Source organism: Acipenser ruthenus, chromosome 55 (assembly GCF_902713425.1).
Source record: "Acipenser ruthenus chromosome 55, fAciRut3.2 maternal haplotype, whole genome shotgun sequence".
NCBI lineage: Eukaryota > Metazoa > Chordata > Actinopteri > Acipenseriformes > Acipenseridae > Acipenser > Acipenser ruthenus.
In genome coordinates this window covers 868,948-895,612 of record NC_081243.1, presented here as the reverse complement: position 1 = coordinate 895,612, position 26,665 = coordinate 868,948, and the positions used below count along the sequence as shown (strand labels likewise).

Sequence of the window (26,665 nt, the reverse complement as noted above, 5' to 3'; positions counted from 1 at the left end):
TCATGTACCAGACCATAAACTAGGGGGTGAACTATGATCAACAATCCTGCTGCTGCTGCTGCTGAGCCAATCAATAAAACGTATCAGATACAATTGACCAATAAACGCGAAATAGGAGAGACAAGCCAACCAATCGCATCTGAAAAGAAGTCAAAGGGAGGCGGGGCTCTGTGGGTAAACGTACAGAGAAGTAATTGACGCCATTTTGGCTCACCGTGGAATCAGCGTAACGTAATAAAGTTCAGAGCGCAGGAGCCAAAATGGCGAACCCAGGAGCTCAGTTTCATCAGGGCGGCTGGGGCGCAAAGTTTTTTTTATGGACGCTGTAGAAAGCCAATCACCATCGCGTTTTGTATCCTAAAAGCGAATCACAGCATGTGGGTGGGACGATGGGCGCGGCTTGTCGTCTTCTCTGGTGGCCGTTGGGCGCGCGAGGAATTTCAAACATTTGGGCATAAAACGGGTCGAAATTATATTATTGTAACAAATGTAAGAAAAATTCAGTGTGTCTGGGAACTAAGTGAAATATAAAAAAGGTGAGAGCAACTTTTATTTTTTGCTTTATCAGAACCTTTGAAAAAGCCACCGTCATGTTTTTATCTAAAAAAAAAAAAAAAAGCGAGACCAACAAAGTTCATAAATTAAGTGAAAATTAGGTTATATTAAAACAAACAGCGAGACAAACGCATAGGTTTTGTTCAGCAACTGTTTTAGTTTAAAAATGTCAACGAGCATTTCTGTGAGTTAATGACAGAATTAATTTGTTTTTATTCTGTCAAAAAAATAACATCATTAATCTGTTTAAATGAGCATACACGTGATATCTGTACTGTATTTTTTTGTTATGTATTTGGGGTAAGATACTATATTTTACCGGTTAAGTAAATAAATAAATCACAGTGTAGTGTTACGTTGTGGAAATATATAAATTAAATTGTCTTATATTGATTTAGCTGTTGCTTAGTTTGGGTGTAGTTTAATATCGGTAGTTACTAACTTATTTTTTCATAGTTGTAATAGTACAGTGTTAACTGTAAATAATACATGTCATAATAAAAAAAAAATATATTTTTTTGGGGGGAGAAACGTTAATTGTTTATTCTCAAAAAGGGCACACCCTGGCGTGAACGTTTTTAGCCTCGTCATGTTTTCTTTCTAGTTCAAGCTTATGAACTCCAATCTTTTGTGACATTTTGTTCAAATCTAACCTAAGATGTATATCTCTTATTCTTCATGTTAAACCATTTTGTTTTATTCGGATATACGCTTGCAGGAAGTGAGAGTTGTCGCTTTCAAAGTAAAGCCAGCTGTCACGTCTCGCCAGCACTTGTCTGAAAATTAGCTTATTGTTCAGCGCCCGGTTTTTAGCAGCAAGGCAAAAATAGTTTGAACATTCAAACGTATTAAATTACACACCGTACTCCTCAATCTAGTTTTAGATTGCATTAAAATATTATGTAAATGGACTACCAGCTTTCTGATTTCTGCTGTGACCAAAAGTGTTGCATCACCCTGTAGAATTAACAAACGCTGTTTCAAAAAGTCTAATGAAACCGCTTTGGTGTGTAATTCAATATGTTAACTGTGACATTTCAAAACAGTGCGAGTAGTTTCTAACCCTGCTCAAACTCCTGGCTCCTGATCATTTCAATAATAATAATAATAATAATAATAATAATAATAATAATACTAATACTAGACTCCATTGAGGGGAGCTCTGAACCCCAGGACTGGGTGCAGCAGCAGCAGCAGCAGCAGGGCTAGTGTGAGTTTGTAACCCTACTGAAACTCCTGGCTCCTGATCATTTCAATAATAATAATAATAATAATAATAATAATAATAATAATAATACTAATACTAGACTCCATTGAGGGGAGCTCTGAACCCCAGGACTGGGTGCAGCAGCAGCAGCAGCAGGGCTAGTATGAGTTTGTAACCCTGCTCAAACTCCTGGCTCCTGATCATTTCAATATTAATAATAATAGACTCCATTGAGGGGAGCTCTGAACCCCAGGACTGGGTGCAGCAGCAGCAGCAGGGCTAGTGTGAGTTTCTAACCCTGCTCAAACTACTGGCTCCTGATCATTTCAGTATTAATAATAATAATAATAATAATAATAATAATAAAGGGGAGCTCTGAACCCCAGGACTGGGTGCAGGGCGAGTTTCAAGCCCTGTTACTGGTACATTACGTTGGGTCTTTCTGTGAAAATATTGGGGAGAAATGTAAAATAACTAATTCCCAGCACAGTGGTATTTCAGAAGCATTATGATAAATAATGTTGATCTGTGTGTTTTTTTTTTTTAAATATAAAATATGAGCCTTCCAAGCAAGAATATATTACATAATGACAGAGCAGCTAAAAAAGAAAATTTACCTTTGGCTGGCACAGGTCAATGAGAGGCTTTTGATGTGATCCTGAAAATCCAATGGTTTGCACTTGGGGAAAGAGTTCAGTCCTGTGAAAACGCCTTTACTGGTGGCTTGGTATCTTTTCAACATGTAAAGAATATAGGTGTAACTCCCCACCCAGTTTTACAAACAGTTTTTACATAGTTTACCTTGAAAATGTCATGTCTAAGTGTTATCTGTAATAAAAAAAATAAATCATACATTCAAACAAAAAAAGAACTGTTTACAGCCTCATTAAGACTTCAATGAGGTAGCAGGATGAAAAACAAACTGACAGACAACAGGTCTGGTTTCTGTAGAATGCACATAATTGTAAACCATAGCAGAATACGCATTAACACAGGAATCGTGTATTGGTGTAGCATTTAAAATTGTGGATGGGAAATAGAATACCTTCAAACCAAACTATGCAGAGAAAGATAAGTCTTGATTTAAATCTGTAGTAGAAAGTGGATTTTTCCCAGTGCTGGGTAGCACATAAATACATGCTAGTACAGGTTTTAAAAAGCTTTAAACTGTTCTTGGATAACAGGCTTAAAGGGTTGCCCAATTTCCCTTGCTAGCAGGCTTTTTGAAATGATTTTCGTGCCAGTCGTAGCTAGGACAAAGTGGTGTCTGTTTTTTGGGATTCTGGAATTTTTCAAAGGGAGATTCCCTGGCAGGGCTATACAAACTTAAATGTATATAGTGAGAAAAGTTTGAAAACCTGTAGCAAAATGTTCAGGAATGTTGCAGGCGTCCGATTTTAGAACGTACGCACCTGCTGTTTTTTTTTTCTGCCATTAGAATAATCTGTGCCCCATAATTGCAGAGAACAAAATAAGATAACAGTAAGAGAAAGTGCTTTTAAAATTGCAAATTACACAAAACAAACTTAGAATTATAAGTCAGTGCTGTGATTGGTGATTTGCCTTTGTTCCCTGTGCAACTATCGCACTTGGTACAACATTATTATTATTTATTTCTTAGCAGACGCCCTTATCCAGGGCGACTTATAATTGTTACAAGATCTCACATTATTTTACATACAATTACCCATTTATACAGTTGGGTTTTTTTTACTGGAGCAATCTAGGTAAAGTACCTTGCTCAAGGGTACAGCAGCAGTGTCCCCCATCTGGGATTGAACCCACGACCCTTCGGTCAAGAGTCCAGAGCCCTAAGCACTACTCCACACTGCTGCCCCAACATTAAGTCTCCCTATTAGGTTTAGTAATAAGACTTTGTTCGCCCCTTTATAGCTGCATAAACAAATTGCTTAGCCTTTGATTGCACAAACCCTCCGGATTTATTTTAAATATATATACTTCACTGAATTTGAAAACCCAGGGCTAATGAGTTTTTAACACTTTAAAATCTAGCAGTTTGGTGCTGTGACCGTGTTTTGAGATGCCCCTGCTCCCCGTGCTCAGCCCCAGTGAAGTCCCCCGAGCCGGTCAGTGATGCTGCAGGACGAGGTGGAGGCCTCTCTGCGGGCGGAGGTGGCTCGCCTCTCCTCGGAGCTGCAGGAGGCCGAGGAGGAGAAGCAGCAGGCGGCTCGCTATGGGCTGGCCGTGCTGGAGGAGAGCGGAGCCCTGAAACAGAAATACACAGACCTGGAAATGGAGCATGAGGGACTCAGACTGGAGCTGGAGCACCTGAAAGAGGTAAGGAGAGCGCCGGGCAAAATCCCCCGGGGGTCAATTATGATAATCATTACAATTACAGCATCATTGTTTGCTGAAATTTCAATTACAGTGCTATTTTATTCAGTTACCCTTATGCTGCAGTAATTGTATTACAGTTACACAAATGTAACGTGAATCGCTACCCACATGAACATCTTTACTCAGTTTATTCTACCAAGCAGCAATCTCGGGTACAAATACAGAACATTTTTCAAACAATAAGGGGGGTGTGGGGTGTCACTAAAATGGGTTAAAATAGGAGAGTGTTCGCTCAGTGTAAAACTGAATGAATTAGATTTGGAAAGGTGTGTAATTATATTGTAATTGAACAATTATATGGTAATTACAAACACAATTCTGCAGGTGTGCCCACATTCAAGTACAATTGCAAATGATCCGAGGCCTGGCACATTTAATACACTACAGGGAAGGTTTCAATTTCTCTTAAAGGTGTAGTTAATTTCTTTGAGCACAATTATATGAAGTACAATGTCTTTGTTAAGTAACAGGGTTACTACCTTGGCTACAGTCTGTTGCTTTTTAAAATGCTCATTTACAGCAAATGTAATGAGTGCCATTGGGCAGTTCTTACTGAATGATTTCGGTTTAATTTTAGCTTGTAGCCTGTAATCCGGTTCTTACTAAACAGTAGAGGTTTCTGTGCCTGTTTTTTTTTTTTTTTATTTGTATGTGTATTTATTAGCAATCACAATCTTCATATAACAATTCAAAACGGTATTGCAGTGGATTCACTATCCGTGCACTGGCAAAGATAATTTTAAAATCAATATTCTTAAATAAAGATAACTGCTGAGCTTTAAATAGGATGTTCCATGACTGGCTGAAAGGTGATATACATTGAAAATGCTCCTTTACTGCAGCTTAATCTCTGCCTCATATGAACTCATTGTTCCCAAGGCAGTAATCTCAGTGATAAATAGGGTAATTTTACAACAGTATTGTTTGGCTAAAATAAATCATTTGCATGTTTTAGATATAGAAGGCGGTGTTGGTAATCAACAAACAGTCTTATGAGGGGAGCTGATATATAAGGGGAGCAGTGTGGAGTAGTGGTTAGGGCTCTGGACTCTTGACCGGAGGGTCTTGGGTTCAATCCCAGGTGGAGGACACTGCTGCTGTACCCTTGAGCAAAGTACTTTACCTAGATTGCTCCAGTAAAAACCCAACTGTATAAATGGGGAATTGTATGTAAAAAAATAATGTGATATCTTGTAACAATTGTAAGTCGACCTGGATAAGGGTGTCTAAGAAATAAATAATATATAATTGCCAATCTGCAGGAGCCCACTTGAGGTGCTGACTTCACTGTGACCCAAGATGGCGGCATATATTTGCCATGTGACTTATTTAAAAAAAAAAAATGTATTCACTGGAAAAGCCATTTGAGCTGCAATCGTCTCGTTTACACAGACGCCCCGGAAAGGAGGCAGGAGCAAGTTTCAGATACATATATACCATTCAATAAGCACATACAGTAAGCACACACACACTCACCCATGACTTGTTGGTTTATGGTTGATAAAGACCTAGCTATCTTCATACCTGCTAGTTCAAGTCAAGTTCGATGATGGCCGTTGTACAAGAAAGAAAAAAAGTCACAGCACCAAGGACAGCTTTTGAATTACATTATGATTGACAGTCAGGGTTTGTGAAAGCAGTCGTGCATTTTTCAAACTGCAAAGTCAAGGTTTATATAAAAGGGTGCCATTCTAGATCAGCCAATAAAGGTATTAGGTACTAGCAACTATCTTTGTCCTTGAGATAGCTGCATATTACAAATTGAAGTAGATCTTTTTGATTTAATTTAAAAGCTGTGTTTTTGTTTCAGGCACTGGCAGACTCTGTGAGTAATCACAAGAAGGTGACTGTGGATGGAGAGAATCGCGAGGAGTCCCTGCTGAGAGAAACCGCCTCCAGGGAGGCTGCCCTGGAGGAGAGGATCGAGGAGCTGCAGAACGAACTGAAACAGAGCCGGGCCGCCCAGAACAGCACCCAGTCTGAGAACGAGCGCTGCAGCACGCTCTCCCACCAGCTCAACAAGGTGACTCGCCACTGCTTTACAACAGGGGCGCTCAAACTGGGGGGCACAACGTATCCTGGGGGGTTGTGAGAAGGTTCCAGGGAAAGAAAATAAAAATGACATCTTAACCTACAGCTATGGACAACAGTTTTGAATCACCCTATAGAATGAACTGATTTTGCTTCATAGTCAAATGAAACCTGCTGAATAATGTTACATTAACATATTGAATTACATACCGCTTTTGTAGTTTTTCATATACTTCCATATTCCATAGCCTGCATTTGGCTTAGGATAGTTAAAGGAATGCTTTGAAGAAGTATCATGGCACCTCTTATCATGAAACCTCTTATTTTTTCCTGTTTTAGGCTGACAGCATCATTGTAGTACTATTCATTTTTTATTGGGTAAATACATTTCGCTTCCTTAGTTAATAATTTACAAAAAATACATTCCTCTCAATCTGTTTGATTTTGCAATGTTTATAACCCATTAATGGGATGTAATCCCCAGCAATGGGATGTAATGTAGACTCTTGTATACACGTCAAAACAGATGTTGCTGGGTGTTTTTTTGATCTGTTGTGATGAAGACTTTTAGTTGAAACATTTGTCAAATAATTTTACAAAGTTTCTTTTGGGTGCAATTTGTGATGCCTTCGACCACAGATGTTCAGCGCATAATTGACTGTAAAAACTATACATTGTTGTTTTAGCCTATAAGTTTAGTGGGGTGGCTTGTGACTCATCTTTTTGTTATCAAAGGTGAAGTCCGGAATGCATTTACATTATTGCTGGGCTTTAAAATACCTGTAATCCCTTGGTTTAGGAAGAGGTTAGAGGAAGGGGAGCGCGTTCTCTTGCTGTAAGGCACAACAATGAGGAATTTGTAACAATTTTTCTTGTGTGTGGATGAATGCCATTTGAAAGGAGCACTGCACATTACTTTTTCTGGATCGTAATTATCACTGGAAGAGCACCAGTACATCATTGCCAGCAGGATGCTTTCTCCTGATGAAGGCTTGCCCCCGCACACTACTGTGTGGCACCGAACCAGTCTGAGAAGCGTTTCCCCAGGAAATGGCACTGAGCTTCTGAAACTGTGCTGATGTAATCAGAGCTGTTCAAAACATCAAAACCAGACTCGAGCAGACTTGGTTTTAATTTCAGCGATGCTTTACAGTACCATTCATAATTCTGAAACTGCAGCTGTATTTCTCTAGTTTGCAGAATGCTGGGGCCACAAAGGTGTTGCTTTCATAACACTCTACAGATGTGACGCATATACTTGTATATTATGAGTATGCAAAACCAAGATGATTTTGGAGGGGGCTTGGTTGCACTTCAAACAGATTTCAGATCTTACTTAACAGTGCTTACGATTTAGCAGAGCTGTGGAATATAATTTGTTATAATTTCTATCCCGACATTTTATAAATGGGGTTATGGACAGTCATAATTAAATATTTATTTTCTTGAAGGGACACCATTGGAGTCGAGTTTATAGAAAGGGGAGGTTTTGCAAGGCAGTTGAGGCAGTTTTTGTGGCTGTCTTTTTGTATCAACTGTCCTCAAAATTCAACCATGGTTTGATCTAGAATGGCACCCTTTATATAATATATCTTGATTTGGAGTGAGTTTGAAATGTAACACATTTCACAGACCCTGACTGTCAGTCTCAGGCTACCTAATGTTAACTTGGCCAAGGTAGCCCAAGATTAGTGCTAATCAGGGTCTGTGAACTTTATGTATGTTGTTGAGATATCTGCATATTACAAATTGAAGTTAATTCATTTTTTATTTTATTTTAAAGGATATTGTAGATGAATTGGCATGCATTCAATTGAACAAAAAACATGAACACTATGTAATCTTCTTTCATAGCATTAAGCTCACCAGAAGACACTAATAAATCCTTTGCTACACAACAGCTTAACGTTAATAACTACAGCTGGGGTCAGCGCTGGCCCTCAGATCATTACAAATTGTGATATAAACTAAAATATACATGACCATGCAACAGGAGCATGTACTGTAACATATACAGTAATAAATATGGATGGTTCTAATGAAGGTTAGAACTATTTAGTAAGCTACATTATTGTGATATCAATTTCATATTTTTTACATTTATTCATTTATTTCATGAAGTTAGTATGCTGCATATGAAACCTGGTTATTGGAAAGCCCAGTGCTATTCATAGAGGTTGTTTTATAATTAATTTGATTGTGTTACTGGTTAATACTGTCCCTCAAAACCCCAAGTCTTTGAATTTCAAATGATATGCAAAACGTACCCTTTAAGCTTGTACGGAACTAGAAGGGTCAAAACTATGGCCAAAAGTTTTGCATCGCCCTATAGAATGAACTAATTCTGCTTCATAAAGTCGAGTGAAACCTGCTGAATAATGTGACGTTAACAAATTGAAAAATGTGATACTTTTAGGTGATGCAAAACATATGGCCATAGCTGTACTGTACCCTTTACCCAATTGTCCACATGATCTCAGATTTTTGAAGTTTTCTCCTGCCTGCAAATTCTCCAGATGCTTCCTTGGGATGTATTGTAAGTTCAGATGGGCCACAGGAACTGGTAGTATACAGAGTATTTTTAGATGTCTACCCCATCAATCATAAATTATGTTCTATCATTTAAATGTAGATACAACTATATAACCTAACCAATAACCCCCAGCGTTTTATTACTGATGATGTTGCAGTCTGTCCCGCTCTTGTCTATGAAACGGCTTTGTCTTTCCCTATTAAGGTCTACTATGCAGTGCTGTGCAGGTTGTTATAATCTAGCCATTTTACATGCACTCCCAAGCTTCTTACCAAAGCAAATCTGATCCTCTTAATGTGTTGTGAAGTGTCCCTTTTCCCTCTGTGAGGATTGGCCTCTGGGTTACAATCCCAGACCAGTGGGATAAAGGTTTAACAACTATAACTTGAAGTATCTAGTATCGAATACGTTTCATATTCTGACATATATGTGTGTGTGTGTGTGTGTGTGTGTGTATATATATATATATATATATATATATATATATATATATATATATATAAATATATAAGTCTCATTTTGGTAACTGTAACCCACTCGACTCCCTCTGTGGGTTGGCTATCCTCACTCGTGGAACACTATGCTACAGTGGGTACAGAGTATTGTACACCAAAGCCATGCATGGTTTTAACGGTTTCCAGGGACCTACACATTGTGTGTGGGGTGTGTTTTTTTATTTTTATTTATATAAACCTTCTCAAACTACTGGAATTAAGGATTATTAATTCCAAGATATCATGCTAGACAACCCGCACCTCCACCATTATATATATAATTAAATTATTATTATTTATTTATTAGCAGACGCCCTTATCCAGGGCGACTTACAATTGTTACAAGATATCACATTATTTTTACATACAGTTACCCATTTATACAGTTGGGTTTTTACTGGAGCAATCTAGATAAAGTACCTTGCTCAAGGGTACAGCAGCAGTGTCCTCCATCTGGGATTGAACCCACGACCCTCCGGTCAAGAGTCCAGAGCCCTAACCACTACTCCACACTACTGCCCTATTTAAAATGGCTGTTGCTGTCCATTCGTATTTAATGTGTCTGTGGTGTGTGCGCTCATGTTCTGTTGCCTTTTCCTTCAGGAGTGCGAGCGCTTGGAGGCTGAGAGAGGCCAGCTCCAGGAAGACATTAAAGAGTATAAGATTCGAGAACTGAGACAACTCCAGGACAACGCAGAGCTTGAGGAGGAGAACATCTCCCTGCAGAAGCAGGTCTCAGTGCTGAAAGAGAACCAGGTAACACCGTTCAGAACTGAAACGAGGAAACTGTACAGCAGAACTTCCCAAACACGGCTTTCATTCCAACTGAGCTCTTAATTACTTCACTAAACCCTTACTTGAACTAATCATTTGCTTAAATTGACCTATTTGTTTTCAGCTGTACAATTTTTAAAAGTATCTTGAAATCTGCACATTTTTACGAGACAAGGACAATTTATAAATACAGTTTCTGTACTAATATCAGAAAATACTATCTAGATTGTAATGCTGGTAAAGTACAACCATGTCACCTGATTTATGATACGATACAAATAATGTTTCTACTTTGGTAGTCACAAATCCACAGCTAAGTTTAGCTTGCATCACATAGCAGTTTCAGAATGACTGACGTTTGTTTACAGTATAGCTGTACCTAGGAAGTAAAGAGCTGCATCTCTTTTAATAATCTGGTAGATTGTATCTCTTTGTTAAATAGGTCTGGAAAAAGTTTATTCTTTCAGAGGTGTATGATCTCTGTGTGAAAGTGCAATATGTGGCCTCTTGTCCACTGGGTCAGACAATTAGCTGATATTTTGGAGATTCCAGACCCTCGGGTAGGTCTGCTTTAAAGGCAGAGCTCGAGGGAGGTTGATGCTAGTCAATCAGGTGTTTTTGTGCAGTGTCGATAACCAGCCACCCCTTCCCTCCCGCACAGGTGGAGTTTGAGGCTGTGAAGCATGAGCTGAAGCGGCACTCCGAGGAGCTGGAGCTGCTGAATGCTCAGCTGGAGGAGCAGGCGCGCCTCCGGGAGATCTCCGAGAGGCAGCTGGAGGAGGCTCTGGAGGAGCTGAAGCAGGAGCGGGAGCAGAAGAACAGCCTGCGCAGGGAGCTCGCCTCCTACAGCCTCAACCCCTTCGACTCGCTCTGCAACCTGCAGCAGCACCTGGAGGAGCTGGGGCTGGACGCGAGCCTGCCGGGGGAGGGGGAGGAGGAGGAGGGGGAGGGCGACAGCGGCTTCAACAATGGAGCCCTTGTCAACAAGGTCTTCCGCCCCGCCCCCAGCCTAGTCTCGGACCTGCTCAGTGAGCTCAACCTCTCCGAAACGCAGAGACTCAGGCAGCAGCTGCTCCAGGTAACAAACACCTGCCTGGTGTCGATCACAGAAATTTGACTCAACATAAAAGTTACCAAGCTTTGAAAAATAACCTTGTAGTAAGCAGTAAGATAAAACAAACAGTTTGGAAATAAAGCAAGTTTTTATATCTCGCTGAAACAAACTTAGCACGTTTTTATACCTCCTGCTTTTGTTTCTTGGAAAGTTCGTTCAACAGGTCAAGTTTGTGTCTTACAGTCGACAAAGCAAGAGAAGAACAAAACACAAACTTGTTTGAGGGTCAAACCTCAAATAATTACAGCTGGCATAGTAATAATAATTTTATGCAGATCACAAACCAATCCTAGTCTGTGCCACTCACTCCCATTTCTCAAACACATAGCTTATTCTTATGATTTCATGATGATATCGGTCTTAATCTCACTACAGCTGTCCCACTTTCCCCCTCCTCTCTGTGATCTTGTGTACCTTCTTTCCCATGGCTACATTTCTCTGCAGTTGTACAAACATCTCTTCAGAGTATCCCTTTTGCTCACACCAGTTTCCAGTAATGCTTTGTCTTTCTGTGCTGTGGATTTGGAAATGTTTACACAGGGAAAACTTCTTTTGATCAAGCACTCTTGTTTCTAGACAGGCTTTGTTTCACTGGGGTCGTGTAACAAAATAGTGCAACAGCTGAACTGCTAAACTTAAGTACATTTACACCATCTTGCCTTTTTATAGTTGTAAAGGTCTAAAAGCTGGGTTTGTAATGCTTCCTTATCTGCTGTGCTTACCAGATTTTTTTAAGACCAAACCAGTGGACAAAGCAGTATTTTTGAAAGTTTTCATGAACTTTTTTTTTTTTTTAGCTTCACATTGATATTCTGTTTTCTGAAATACTGGTGTGATGGTGATCATGACATTAGATATTTCAGAAACTAGAAACAAATCGCCTCCTGTGCAACATCTAAAGATACAGTGGTTGCTTATTGTTTTAAAGGCTGCTGATGAATAGTTCTCTGAAACGTATTGACATATGATGACAAGACTCTAATTGCGGGTAAAGCACGTTTAAGAACAGTTCCTTCTTTGACGCTGTGAATTCAATGACTTTGTCACCAAATTTATTATTTTAAGCCCTCAATCTACTTCTCTAGTCCCTTTTTTAAGTTTTACTTTCATCTAATACAATATTAAGGCCATGGACAACTTTCTCCATGTGCAAATTTACATTAAAATCAAGACTTATCATCTTTTGATCAATAGAAAGTACTTGAAAATGTCACCTACAACTTGTTGCTTCAAAGGTTGTTAGTTTATTAGAATAATGTTGTGTGATAGAATGAGTTTGGTGTGTAAGCTTTCATTTCCTGTTGTGTGCGGACGAGAGACCACATCCTCCTCCTACACCTGCAGCACTGTGCTAAAACTGCACAAAACAACCGTTTTAAAATTATATAAAAAAAAAAAAAAAAAAATCATCAGATTTCAGCAGCACTATTATTATTATTATTTGTTTCTTAGCAGACGCCCTTATCCAGGGCGACTTACAATTGTTACAAGATATCACATTATGTTTACATACAATTACATTATTTTTTACACACAATTACCCATTTATACAGTTGGGTTTTTACTGGAGCAATTTAGGTAAAGTACCTTGCTCAAGGGTACAGCAGCAGTGTTCCCCACTGGGGATTGAACCCACAACCCTCCGGTCAAGAGTCCAGAGCCCTAACCACTACTCCACACTGCTGCACTAGCCAAACTAGACTTCCTCAAATAGTAAAAGATTAATAATTGATTCAGTCCAATGTGGTCGGCTAGTTTTAGTTTCTTCTATGTTGACGTTTTACAAAACTAAAACACATTTCTGTGTCCTACAGAGTCACATTTTATCTAGCTAGTTTTCGCACAGTTGCAGGAAAGAGAACATCGTTCTCTTCCTTTTGATTTGCCTGGTATTCTGTGACGACCTACAAACATAAAAGTTAAGGAATGTGAGATGGCCATTTGGTTCCACATCACCCAGTCCTACAAGGATGTGAATCAAAAGTAATTTCAACACTGAAAAATAATTCTAGTCAAAATTGTCATTTGAAGTCTGTGTTGTATTTGAGAGCTACAACTTGGTAAAGACATATTTTGCTACCGAGTATCCAAATCTGGGGTTGTAATGCTGTGTGTGCATATGTTACTCTTTCATTTTAACATTTCCACACTGTGGATGTAGGATGTGGTGATACTCTTTGGCAAATGCGTGTGGTGGTGTTTTTTTTTTTTTTGTTATATATCCTATCAATTAACTAACGCAAGGTTCTCCCCGTTGACAGACGGAGCGAGAGAAGGCAGGCCTGTCCGGCTTGGTTCAGGAGCTGCAGAGGCAGGTGGAGAACACCAAGGGGGCTCTGGTAGAGCAGCAGGGCAAGACGCACAAACTGGCCGAACAGGTGGAGGCCCTGCAGGGCTGCAAGGCTCTCCTGCTGCAGCATGGGGAGCATGGCAAGGAGCACTGCACTGGCTCTGGGGAGAGCGGGCAGGACGAGTACTACGAACTGGACGTCAACCGGGCAGACATACTGGAGAGCCGCTTCCGAGCCTCCAACGGGGAACTGACACGGCTCAGGAAGGACTTGAAAGAGGCCGGGGCCAAATACTCCGCCCTGGAGAGCAAATGCAAGCAGGAGAAGGACCGGTGGAGGGGGGAGGCGCAGGAACTGGCCGAAAAGATCCGGCAGTGCATCAAATCCAGCCGGCAGGACCAGGAACGCATCTCCGAGCTGGAAAAGGAGATCGGAGCCACCCGCAAAGTGGCCACCGACTCCGAAGGCAGCCTGAGCATGGCCCAGGATGAGCTGGTAGCCTTCTCCGAGGAGCTGGCCTACCTGTACCACCACATCTGCACGTGCAGCAACGTGACGCCCAACCGCGTCATGCTGGATTACTACAGGGAGGGTCGAGGCAGCCGCAACCCGCTCAGGAAACGCAGGTCTTCGGACCTGTACACGAAGAGCCTGTTAAACCTGGACTCCCCCGTCGCGGAAAGTGGGAGCAGCGGCGAGGCCTCGCCAGTAGGGGGCACCCCAAACTCTCCCACCCTGGATTTCCGGGATCCCTCCAATGTGAAGAACTTGATCGCTGTGGTGCGCAGCCAGATCAAGCACCTTCAGGTACATGGCGTGTTTGTGGTTATTTGTTCATAGCGTGGACCATACATGGCTTCTATATCCCCTTCAGTCACAATCCTTTGTTTTTTTGTTTTTTTTTAAAAAAGCATTATAAAGCATAGGTAAAAGTGGTAACGTGGTACAATTATACAAGTAGTGATAAAGGGGCCATAATCGCTGTTTATCAACTTGTCCCTGTTAAGCAGACTCACAACTTACACTTCCAGTTTTACTGTAATAATATACCATCAGTCCTCAAGTACTGCACATTCCTGGTCAGTTTTACATTGAACTCCTGTCTGTTTTAGTACATTACTCCTATAGTTTACCTTTCTGTGCACAATCAAAGTGGGGATGTTAAAGAATGATAGCCTTTCACAAGTCGTAGCTAAAAAAAATTAACAATGTCTATGTAGGTGTTGACAGAATTCTCGGTCTTTTGTTAATCGCACCAATGAATGATACAGCTATTTTTATCATCCTCAGTTCTTCACTAAAACAGCGGCCCATGTTACTTTCAGCACTGTTGTCCATCTAACTATAGCTGAGAAGTCTATAACAGTTTGTGCTCTTTGTGGCAGTCAGTATATGACATGTGTGAGGAGTAGAAAGCGCTGCGTTTTGAAGGTAGCGTTATAGTTCATCTCTGTGCCTGCAGGTGGCGGTGGAGCTCTCGAGGCGGCGAGGCACCCTGCCTGCCTCCTCCTCCTCCCCCGAGGCAGAACGGGATGGGGAGGCTCTCCTGGAGGAAGTGCTCAAACTGAAGTCTCAGCTCAGCACCAAGAGGGAGCAGATCGCCACGCTCAGGACCGTCCTCAAGGCAAACAAGCAGGTAGGCAGCTGAGATGCAGCCTTTAATAACCTAGTACTGATCGCCTTGGCGCTTACTGCGTACTGCGTGCTGCCAGCATCCACTTTATTATTTAAAACATTCATTCATCAATTTAACTGTCCTGGACCCTAACGTATATTATATAACAAGCATATTTTCTTGTATTGTACTACTATTACAATGTGAATATGCATGTTTTTAAGTTGGATTTGAAAGCTTTGAAGAGTGAATTAATTATTTATTGCTTCTAGATTAATAGATTTAATAACAAATTCTCAATGCGTGTACTGTACTGCTGTTACAATGTGAACACGTGTGTTGGATTTGAAAGCTCTAAAGGTTGTTGATTGCACCACCAGTAAGCAGACTTTCTGAGTCTGAATCAAATGACTGCCTGAACCTACATGGAATGAACACAGCCTGTCCATTTCAAGAAATATATTTATATGAACAATCATTACAAATTATGCCTCTGCTAATTTTAGCATTGCTGTATTAAACAACTTAGAATTTTCCTAAACTGCAGCACCTGAAATACACATTTTGAGTTCAGATCTTTTGGCTTGAAACTCCCACCAGCCCTGCACCCAGTCCTGGTTTTCAGAACATCCCTCAATTTGTGTATTTATTAAATGATCATGAGCCAGGAGTTTGATAAATTGTTCCTCCATTTTTATAGCTGCATGAAAAACTCCATAAGAATAACAACATAAGAGTTTACGAACGCCATTCTGCCCATCTAAGCTCATCCAGTTCCTAATATCATCTTGACCTCAAAACTTTGTCAAGTTGGGTCTTAAAGGATCCCAGTGATTTCAGCAACATGATTAGGTAACCGGTTCCATATCCTCACCACTCTGTGTGAAGTCTCTCCCTTCCCTCTGTCCTGCGTCTGACCATTTCAATAACATACCTAAACAAGGGAAATTCTGAAACCCTGCAGAGTGTGAGTTTCAAGCCCTGAGCCCAGAATTCTTCTGTCTAACTCCTTTCTCCGTGTTCCTTACACTGGGTGCTCTGTGCGTGTGTGTGTTAGACAGCGGAAGTGACCTTGTCCAATCTGAAGAGTAAGTACGAGAGTGAGAAGGCGCTGGTTTCGGAGACGATGGTGAAGCTGCGCAATGAGCTGAAGGCTCTGAAGGAGGACTCTGCCACCTTCTCCTCGATGAGGTCCATGTTTGCCAACAGGTCAGTTACACCATGGTTTAGAACAGGGATGTCACACTCAGTTCCAGGATGGCCACAGTGTAAGGTTGGGCGATATGCCAGTGTGATTATTATTACGGGTATTTAATGACGATAAAAGTATTGGCGCAAATACATTTCTCTCATATCTCTATCTCTCTATCTCTCTCTCTATCGAGAGATAGATATATCTCTATCTCTATCGAGAGAGATATATCTATCTATCTCTCTCTCTTGAAATTATATTTCTCTCGATAGAGAGATATATCTATCTATCGAGATATATTTATCTCTCTATCTATCTTATCTATCTCTGTCTATCTGTCGAGAGATATATCTATCTCTATCTAACGAGATATTTAAATGTGTGTGTAACGATTGCGTTGGCATATTCGCATGTTATCAAGCTTCTTGTACTTCGTTGGTTCCCGGCATCTCTATGGTCAATTGTGAATGTATTGCATGCGGTAGCTAGAGAATGCATCATAGAAATGCCTTTACCCAACCTACCAATTTACTGATCTGTCAACCTGAAATTTTCAAATGTAAATCCTATATACGAAATAAGATACTCTGTGTTTGGAGAGAGTCTGGATGTAGCAAGCCGATCAATAAAGAACACAGTATTATTTTTATTTGAATCGGTGCGGTACCGGTACAGTTTTAAATATATTTTTTGGACATTATATTTTTTTTGTTTTTAAATTTTTAGGGAGCGTAACTGACTAGGAAAGGGAGAGCACAAAATGCTGAGAGTAACATTTACAGAAAACAACTATATCGGAAACACCGTGCTAGCGGACTACATCAGGAACAGCAACTTCCCAGACTAGAATATTAAGGCAGGACTAAATGGCTGCGAAAAAGACGTTGCTGGATTTTTTTTTTTTAAACTGGTGGAAAATAGAGGAGGTTTTTATTGCAAGATCAGGTTTTTCTACAGTAATTCAAAGTAATATCACAGTTAATGTAAGGCTGTAGTTAATGCATATCCCATAAGTTGGCATTATATATGTACAGTATTTATTTATTGAAGTTTCAAGTGCATTTAACTGTAAAAGACCTTGACAAATATGAAATATGTCCAGTTGAACAAATAATTAGATCAGTGATGTAAATTGAGAGCTTAAGGTTAGAATGAAAACCCAGAAGATCCTGTGGCCCTCGAGCTGGAGTTTGACACACCTGGTTTAGAAAGTACAATTCGCCAGAAAGCGCACGTGCTTGACTCTCTTTTAGTGCCTTTCACATTTTGTGTGTGGATTCCTGATGCTTGAGTTTATTAATGTCTCTCTGGGCCATCTCATCCTGGCACAGTTTGAAAGTTTCAGCGTTGAGCGCGTTCGTGCTAAACTGTGGCGCGGATTTACGAGCGTACCATTGGGAATGTCCGATAGTAGGCTAATCAAGATACAAACACACACTGTGTTAATAATGGGTAAGTTACGTGGGGAAAATTCATATATATTAAAGTGTTTTATATGATTAGTGTCTGTAATATGTCAGTAGGTTCTATTCCCAGATAAGGCAACGTTCTATAGTGTTACACTTACCAGATAAAAAGGCTGTTCCTTCAATCACAGCCAACAAACTCCTGAATTAACTAATCCTAGTTTTTCTTATTAATCGTCAGAAGACTTTAATATATCGGTACACATGCATTAAGCCTTTATAAATACAAGTTAGACATTTCAGACTTGTGTGTAACGTTGAGGTTCTATTGTATGTACCAAAATGGTACACATTTCATATCAAATTATTTTGAAACCTGTTTGCACACTGTACCTAGATTAAGTCTTGTACAATATTAATCTGGTTCCTGGCTGCAATCCACGCACAACAATCACAAAAACAGTGGCAAACTATAGTGACTGCAGTAGTTTTAAGTGTTGAAGAAATCTTTTGTTGATTTTTGATATGCTTTAACTAAGAAGGGCTGACTTTGGTGGTTTTTCAGTATTAGGTGTTGCTGCAGGGTGCAGCCTGCATCTGAACATATATATTATATACACACACACTAATTTCATGGCTTTTTACATCAATAATTACTGCTTTTGGCTTTTGTGAACAAAATACTTTGCTTCACAGCTCTTAAACCATTCCATATGCTGCACTTCTGACATGCTAGACCTATTTAAGATGCCTTTAGTGTTTTTTATTGTCCATTTTAGATTTAATTTTTTTGCATGTGATGTGGTGGTACAGTTGCATGGTGCACTGTTTGGGATGAGTCTAGGTTCAAAGAAATCAAGTATGTAGTGAAACTGTGTGTTGCTAATCCTTACCAGAAGATATGTCAGGATCCGTGTCATTTTTTTAAATGAGAATGGCTTTTCCATTGATTTTAAACAAACTGTCGCTTTTTTTTTTTTTTCTCAAAAAGAAAAGGCCAATATAAAGCTAGCAAGGCATAAACAGGAATTTTAAATTATTGGTCTGAGTTACATTTAATCAAACCTGGTCTATAACAGCATACCCACATTTTAAACTTGATTGTTTGCAGAGTTTACTTTATATATATGTGTGTGTGTCTGTTCCACCTGTAATGTGACATCTAAATCCTTGGTGCTAACACTCCTTAAAGCTGATAAATGTAACTAGAGTCGGATCCATCAGTTACAATTTTTACTCCCTCTTTTTCTCTCTCTCTCTCTCTCTCTCTCTCTCTCTCTCTCTCTCTCTTTTTTCTGTTGTCTTTGTCTCTCCTGTTTTTGGGGGTTTTTTGGGGGTTTTTTTGTATATAAAAGACTGGCTGATTGTCCCAGCAGAGTGGAGCAAGCGTTAGATTAGCTCCAAAAAGCTTTTAGTTGGATCTGTAGTGATTTTAAAAATCAATTTTACCTTTTTATTACCTTTTTTTTTATTAGCACTATTACTAGTCCTGCTTTTAATGTGCTGACTGGCTTTTTTTGTTTGTTTTTCATTAATTATGTGTTTTTTTTGCATTCATTTCTGAATCCTGCAAGCATTTCAAATGCAACGCTATAGATAAACGGCTGCATCCTGGTACCTGTACTGAAGGTCACATGGCCGTGTCATTGCAGCGAGTTTGTGCTCCAACTAATGATTTGATTAGATACGTTGAAGCTTTCAGCAGCTGTGCTGTCTTTTTGAAATAACTGAATATTCCAAATGAAGTCCTGAAGAACAAGCGAGGACCCAGAGTAAAGGGATGCATGTGACGGAGCTACCAGTGTCAATAACACGCAATACAATCATTCCTTTAATAGTGTTGGGGACAGCTGAAGGGCCGACTGAATTGAGGGCTGTTTTTGCTTTGTTTCCAAACAAGTGCCAGAACCTTCAGTCTGATGTAAAGACAATCGGATGTTGTCCACTGCTCACCCCATCTCATTCCTTGTCCCTTTTTAATATCTGATCCTGGGCTGTCAACATGACGATCATGCCACATGATGTCCACGTACAGCCGTCCTCACCCCATGTAGTCATCACTGTGTCGTCTGTCAGTTGGCCGTTATCTCCAGCGACGTTACTGCTATAACTAGATTTTTTTTTTTTTTTTTTTTTTAAATCCAATAACTACATTGTCACACAAAAACAGATCGAACCAAGCTCCAGAACCCTGTTAAAAAGCAGTTGGACGGCAAGTTTCAAAGTGGGTACAATTTACTGTCATAACGAAGTGGTCTTCTGTTAGTGTCTACTAATGAACTCTTATATTTGGGTTTAAGAAAACCTTGTTGTGGAGGTAGTGGCTTATTTAAATGGGTAACAATATAGGACGTTGGCTTGATGCGGTCATCTCGTGGGGGGCCAAGGGAAGTACATTTGACACTTGCACAGAAGTCTTTTTTTCAGCGTCTTCATTTCGATGACTCGTATAACAAAGCAACTCCTAATTTCATTGATTCTTGGTTTCCATTGGGTTTATACTGTTGGGATGCTATTCTGCTGTCTATCGCAGGAGAGCTTTGAGAGCGAAGGGGTGTCGAAGCATTTAAACAAAGAACAGCAATGCAGACAGATAATCCCCCCCCCCCCCCCTCGTATACAACCCCCACTCCATACTCCCCCTCATATTTACAGTAACACAAGAACAGTTGTGACTGACCCCAGTGCAGAGTGTGTATGTGGTGTCTCTTAGGCTGTGGCAGGCAGCTACATACAGAGCAGCTCCTTCTGCTGTCTGCTGCCCCTTTCCTAACAGGACTGACGTTTTCTCTGTGTCAGAGCGCAGGGAATTCTGTCACCAGTTGGGTAGATTTAGGGAACTACATGTCTCCGGTGTGTTTGTATTTGGGGCAGTGTAACAGGAATTTGGTATCTCGCTCGCGCTCTCACTCTCACTCTCGCACACAGGGATTGTACTGATCTGAGAATTGACAGATTAATTTGTTACCCTCAGCAGGAGAACTGTAGGAGGGTCAATAAGTACAGTTTTATTCTGCTGGGGTTGCTTTTCGTAGTCCCTTTATTTCTACATTTGAGAGAGGCTAATTTAGATGACATTTTTTTTCGTAAGCCAGCTTCAGTTCAAAACCCCAGTGACTGTCATGTCCGGGCAGTCAGCAGGCCAGTCCTTGTGCGCATAAGAAGAGGTGTTCAGCCAAAAGAGAACTATCTTAAGAGAGTACTTGGCAAACAAACTGCATTGCGGAAACTGTCTGGGTGTAACTTGCTCTGGCCACACTATCCTGGCTGGATATGGAGGAACACCAGCAGCTGATGCAGTTTGCTGTGTTTGGGGTGTGAATACACAAATGCTAGGCTCTTGAAACGTCCTTGTTTTAGTTCTGCTTTAGAGGTCCCATCAAAATATGTTGTTGCTCTGTATTGGCTGTTTTTTATCGGGGGGGGGGTGGGGGGGGTGGGGGATGTATATAAAGGGTGTCTTCGTTCCGTTCTGTGCATGTGTAGACAGGGATGAGAAGATGATGGCCATGCCCTTTGGGGTCTCCTACTGGTGAGAAATGTAATTGAAACAGTGCAGTTCTTTTTAAAGCATGCAGCTGCAGGATCCTTTCCACAGACCCAGCGCTGGGATATCTGTTTGGTCTGGTACAGCACGTGTACCACAGCGTTTATATAAAACCACAGCTGCTGCTGGACCATCGGAGCACAGCCAGTACACTTGTACGTAGCAGAGATGCATTCATTTTTATATTGAAGCAGTATACTGATGCTTTGCACATTTGCCATTGCCGTTTTTCCTGTTTGTTTTCTTCCCAAATTAAAGCACCTGTGTCGTCTAATGGTTTCGCTGCCCTATTATTATTATTATTATTATTATTATTATTATTATTATTATTATTATTATTGTTATTCAAGGTTTATTTATCCACATTCTGTCACCTCCCCCTTGCCCCTGCCCCACAGTTCCATGGTAATCCAGTCTGTAGAGGCCAGTTTGCTGGGGTAATCGGACTTGTGTGCCAGCAGGCTGGGGGGGGGGGTTCAGAAGTTACACTATGAGATATAATTGGATTACACACACTGTTCCCCATCAGAGCACTCTTTCCTGGATGTATAGTTAACCCTTGCTACAGCTACATGAATGAGCAGGGTATTTAGTTCTTTATCAGGTTTTTGTGCATTGGGTGAAAGCATACATGCATCAATTAAAGAAAAGCACTTTTTTTTTGTGTGTGTGTGGTGCTTTACTACATGAATGGTACATTCATAAATACTAGAGCCTACCGAAAAATACATCAAGAAAACTGATTCTCAAAATACTACTTTTTTTAAAAGAATATCAGTCCAAAAAGTTACACAGCAAAGTTCTAGCATGCTTTCTGTTGGCGTTACAACATTATAGGGGAATACTGTAGAGGGTCTAGTTAAGGAAGTGGTTGGAACCTCTGATGGGAATGGCTAAGGTTGTCTGCACCCTGTATCTTCCTGTAGACAGAATTGTGAATCTGTGGGGCCTTGTACAAAATTATAATCTAAAACGGAGGTTACTTGCGGTGCGATTTCTTAATTATTCTCATTGGAGGAACATTCATTTATCCCAGAACAATCTGTGTTTTTGTCAGCTTTTCTCCTGGTGGTGAACAAAGTCTGAAATGGAGGATCATTTTACCTGGTTATAATAAACCTCCTCACACTTTTTGTACTTTTTCTGGACCAAATAAGTAACAATAAAAACTGCATGAGATTGGAAAGATGTTATGATGAACAAAGTTACTTTTTTTTCAAAGAAAAGTCTCTGATATTGAGCCGTCCTAAAAAGGTCTGGTTTCTTCAATGTAACTCTAGTGTGTTTCCATTGTTTAAAACCATTCGGACAATGTCCTCGAACAGAGATTACCCAGACGCACCTCCTAATGCAATTGCTCTGTGGTTGAGCTGCAGATTCAGTTTTGCACTGAGACAGCTGAAAAGAGTGATGATAGTGAATGTGATCATCGTAATAAACCCATTAGTCTATCCAAGTCCATAAGGAGAGTGGAAAAACCGCTGACCATCAAAACCAGTGAAATGTGAACATGCTTCTTTGTCGCATATCCAAGTATCAACACTCCCAAGTTATATATACTATATACTTTTTTTTTTTTTTCCCCTCATCACAGATTACATTGCAGACATACAGCAGCTAGCTATTTCACAGACAATTCTGTGTTCCATACACAGGAAAGTAATAAAAATGCAATAAAATGACAGCCGCACAAATGTAGTCAGACGCCAGGCTCACAATTTCCCTCCTATCCACTGCATTTATTTAAATGGTGCCGCTGTTGTCTTTTACTCAAGTCTCCCAGTGTCTCACTCCTAGCTCCTCTTTGCCTGGGGTATATCACTCTTCTATTTTTGCATATATCTGGTGAACCACTTAGTTTCATGACACAGTTGACTTGGTATTAACATAATTTAGCATTATATTATTAATCAGTTTCTAGGGATATAATGGTCTGTCTGTACACCAGTCCTTCTGTATGTTACACTTTACATTGCATAGATCACTACCTATGAAATAAACCAGGCGAGTGTAGTAGGAATCCAGTGGATGCCTTTTCTGGGATCTAAATGGTTAAATGAAACTATGACATAGAAGCGAGATCCCTTCTTAATCCTTGATAATTTATATATTTCCAAAGAGCTTCGGCACTGTGGGGCAGGCAGATGGTCAGGGGGTCACTTGACCTGCTCAAGGCCCCTCCACCTCTCGCACACCATTTGAAGACGGATGGGATTATGCCGGACAGAAAGCGGATTAAAATCTTACCTAATGTCACTTTGCAGGCTGAACGAACTTCTCCATTTGCAGATGGACTGAAAACACACCAGCCATAGGACCGGCAGAGATGTTGACATGCATAAGATGATTATAAAGTCAGCTGTCTACATTCAAATCAAGCCCCCTGTATCATAAATCTAAAAGTATAAAGGCACTAAAAACGCAAGTTTTTAACTTCAGTTTGGGAGGAAGGACTTGTCACCCGTACGCATATAGTCAGTCAGTCAAAAAAAATACATTTTTAATAGTTACATGTCGTTCAGCCCTCTTTGTTCAGTACAGGCGATTGTGGGTTTTGAGACCAGTTGTATAATCTTGTACTGTACTCTATAATTGTGGCCGTCAGGAGTTTTGAAACCATTGCTGATAGCAGTAATTTAAAGTAGCCAATTGTCTTTTCTAACCACCCTTGTCCTTCTCCCCTTGCACTAGTAAAGCTTCAATTCCTTCACAAGCTAGTCTGAGTGACCCGCCCCCCACCCCCCTTTCTCCTCCCTGCAGGTGTGACCAGTATGTGACTCAGCTGGACCAGATGCAGAGACAGCTAGCGGCCGCCGAGGACGAAAAGAAGACCCTGAACTCGCTGCTGCGCATGGCCATCCAGCAGAAACTGGGCCTGACCCAGAGACTGGAGGAGCTGGAGACCCCTCACCCTGGAGCCAGCCCTCGACGGAGCCGCGGCAAGCCCGTCCGATCCTCCCGCAGCCCCCGAGCCAGCCCGGTCAGGAGCTACCCGAGCCCCCAAGCCAGCCCGGTCAGGAGTTACCGCAGCCCAGTAAGATCCAGACTCCCTGCTGCTAATAGTCCTGCTAGACCCTGCAGCTCCTCAACTGGACACACCGACAGCCCTTCCAGAGCAAGGCCTTTGCCTTTTACAGAATACCTGTATCTGTTTAAACAGGACGGTTAGCTTCTCTGGGAGGAAGAAAAAAAGTAAGCCATCTTAGACACGCTGTTCCCAATGTGCTGCAGTGTTGGGTAGATAAGATTAAAGAAATGTTTAAAACAAAAAAAATCATAGTCTTCCGTCTCCTGGTTCTTCTAAAATTACATTACTTCTGGATTTATAGCCAGCACTTTTTATTGATCTCTCTGTCTTTTTTTTAAATTTTAAATAAAAACTTGTTCTGTACAGTTTTTGACCATGCAGATAAAGAGGTTTAAATTTATATAACTTATAACAGAAAACTGACTTGTATATAATAAGGGTGTGACATTTATCAAGGGATCTGGTGAAATTAATATTAGGTTGAGAGGCTATATTTGTTACCAAAACCCTTGTATAAAAGCACACGCTTAGGAAAGTGTGGTGTACGTTTATTTGGTATAGTTGAGCTTAGACCAAGTTACACATTGTGTGTTTTTATTTATTTCTCAGTCAGGGAGTGCAGGTACAAACATTAAGCTAACTAAATCATTCAATAAATCTTTGTTTCGCACTTTGTTTAGCTACATTTAGTCTCAAATGTGCAGTTTTTATAGCAAACGTGATATTTTCTGTTCAGAGCATGATGTTACACTATTTTTTACCATGTTTCAAAACTGCACGTTCAAGACCTATATATTGAATGGAAGTGGATTGGCTTTATGGAATTATTTTGTCACTTTTAATGTCTGGCAAAACTTGACAGTTATTTTTTGGTTTCTGATGAAATGGGCGTTGTTTAGATATAAATAACTCCTGTAGATTAAACTGTATTTGGTTAACCACATATTTCTTGCTTTTTCTAGACCGCCGTTGCTTCAGAGATATCAGGATTTTTCACTGTAGATTTGTGTACGTCATCTCTGTACAGAATACTAATTTTTTTGTATTTTTTTTTTTCCCCATTTTTTTTCAGCAATTTTAAAACAATTTGAAAAAGAACCTTCCACAGCGTCCCACTGAAGCCGATTTTATGTCCCTGGAATTTCATTTGGTCAGGCACACTGGCTTCTTTCTTTTTCTAAAATAACTGGACAAATTAATTTGTCCCTCATTTCCACTGAAAACTTAATGGCAAATCCTAACACTGTCCTGGATGTTGAATAAACCAAACAAATGAGGCATCAGAAATGGAGAATTAAATGAAGGATTTTGCACTAAAATTATGACAAAAAATAACTTGCTTTTGTTATGTTTTTCCAATTTTACAGACGTTTTAATTGAAGAATGTAAATATTAGTTCCAGTTTAATATATTTTACAGTGAAGGCAAATCTTTTACTTTTTTAGTGGCTAGCTGTTCTCCTCTGTGGTGTCAGTGCGACCCACACGATCTGTCATTGCATACGTTTGTGAAATTCCGGATAGGAATCTGGTTACAGAAGCACAAGGTGGCTTTTTTTTTTCCCCGCTCACCGTCATTACCGCGTTTTTGTGAAACTTGCAGCCTCTAAACTTATTTGGAGGACAGATAAGTTTGATTTAACCTTATTGTGCTTAATATTTTAAAACAACGTTCTAAAACCAAATTTTAAAATATCCGCTCTATATGAAGAATGTGTTTATAATCTTGTAGTGTTGCAGCAGGAGAATGTTTCATTCATGGGATTACTTTTCTTCTTATTATTATTGTTTAACTAAGAACTGAAGTAGTAAACTTGACAAAACAAAATATATTTTAGTGTAAGACTGGCCTGGATTGTGGAACACTGGCAGTTTAAAATCATGCCGCATGCACTCAAACCACTTAAACTGCAACTTTTATTGTTAAAAAAATGTAAATCAAGTTGCAAACTCCGTTGCCTTGGGTATGTTTTATAAATGTACCGCACTGTGGGGGGGGAGTTGATTAAAACTGACTAAAAAATTTAAAAAAAATTCTGTTTTACTTTTCTTTAAAAGCAAAAAAAAAAATCTTTAAATGTATATTATAAAAAAAAAAAAAAACATTGCAGCTTTAACCATTTTATTTCCAGGGAGGTACTGGTAAAATTTGTGATTTTTTTTTTTTTTTTTTTTTTACATAGTCTATAGCTGCACAGAATTCCTCCATGTACATCTCGAGATGCTGGTGAGTTTTAAACTCCTAGTACTGGCCATGAATGACTGCTGATCTCACAACGTTATTAAATTCTCTTTTTTTTTTTTTTTTGGACAACAGGTTTCTGTTTTCTTCCTCACTCAAGATTTGTCACCAATTAGTTTTCATTGCACAGGTGTATATAGAGTATGAAAATGGTTATATTTTACTATTTTTTACAGTTGTGCTCGAAGGTTGTATTTTTGTGTTCATGTTTTGAAATCTCACTGTTGCCACGTTTTTGTTTCCATGAGAATATTGCCAATAAACCCCTTCGCTAGTCAA

General features: G+C 40.0%; 1 protein-coding gene across 4 annotated transcripts; it reads left to right on the top strand.

Annotated features, from left to right (window-relative positions):
* Nucleotides 1–374: 374 nt before the first annotated feature.
* Nucleotides 375–26,665, top strand: LOC117401731 (protein bicaudal D homolog 2-like). 4 transcript variants are annotated; one of them, XM_034002539.3, is made up of 10 exons: nt 375–536; nt 3,776–4,060; nt 5,931–6,143; nt 9,782–9,934; nt 10,614–11,030; nt 13,328–14,164; nt 14,820–14,993; nt 16,030–16,181; nt 23,878–24,309; nt 25,218–26,665. In XM_034002539.3, exons 2-9 carry the CDS (start codon nt 3,857–3,859, stop codon nt 24,284–24,286), a joined length of 2,559 nt encoding a protein of 852 aa, XP_033858430.3. In that variant the 5' UTR covers nt 375–536; nt 3,776–3,856; the 3' UTR covers nt 24,287–24,309; nt 25,218–26,665. The 4 variants fall into 4 exon arrangements, with proteins under 4 accessions (XP_033858430.3, XP_058873181.1, XP_058873180.1 ...); XM_059017198.1 differs by having other exon boundaries at nt 3,779–4,060; nt 23,878–26,665; XM_059017197.1 differs by having other exon boundaries at nt 23,878–26,665.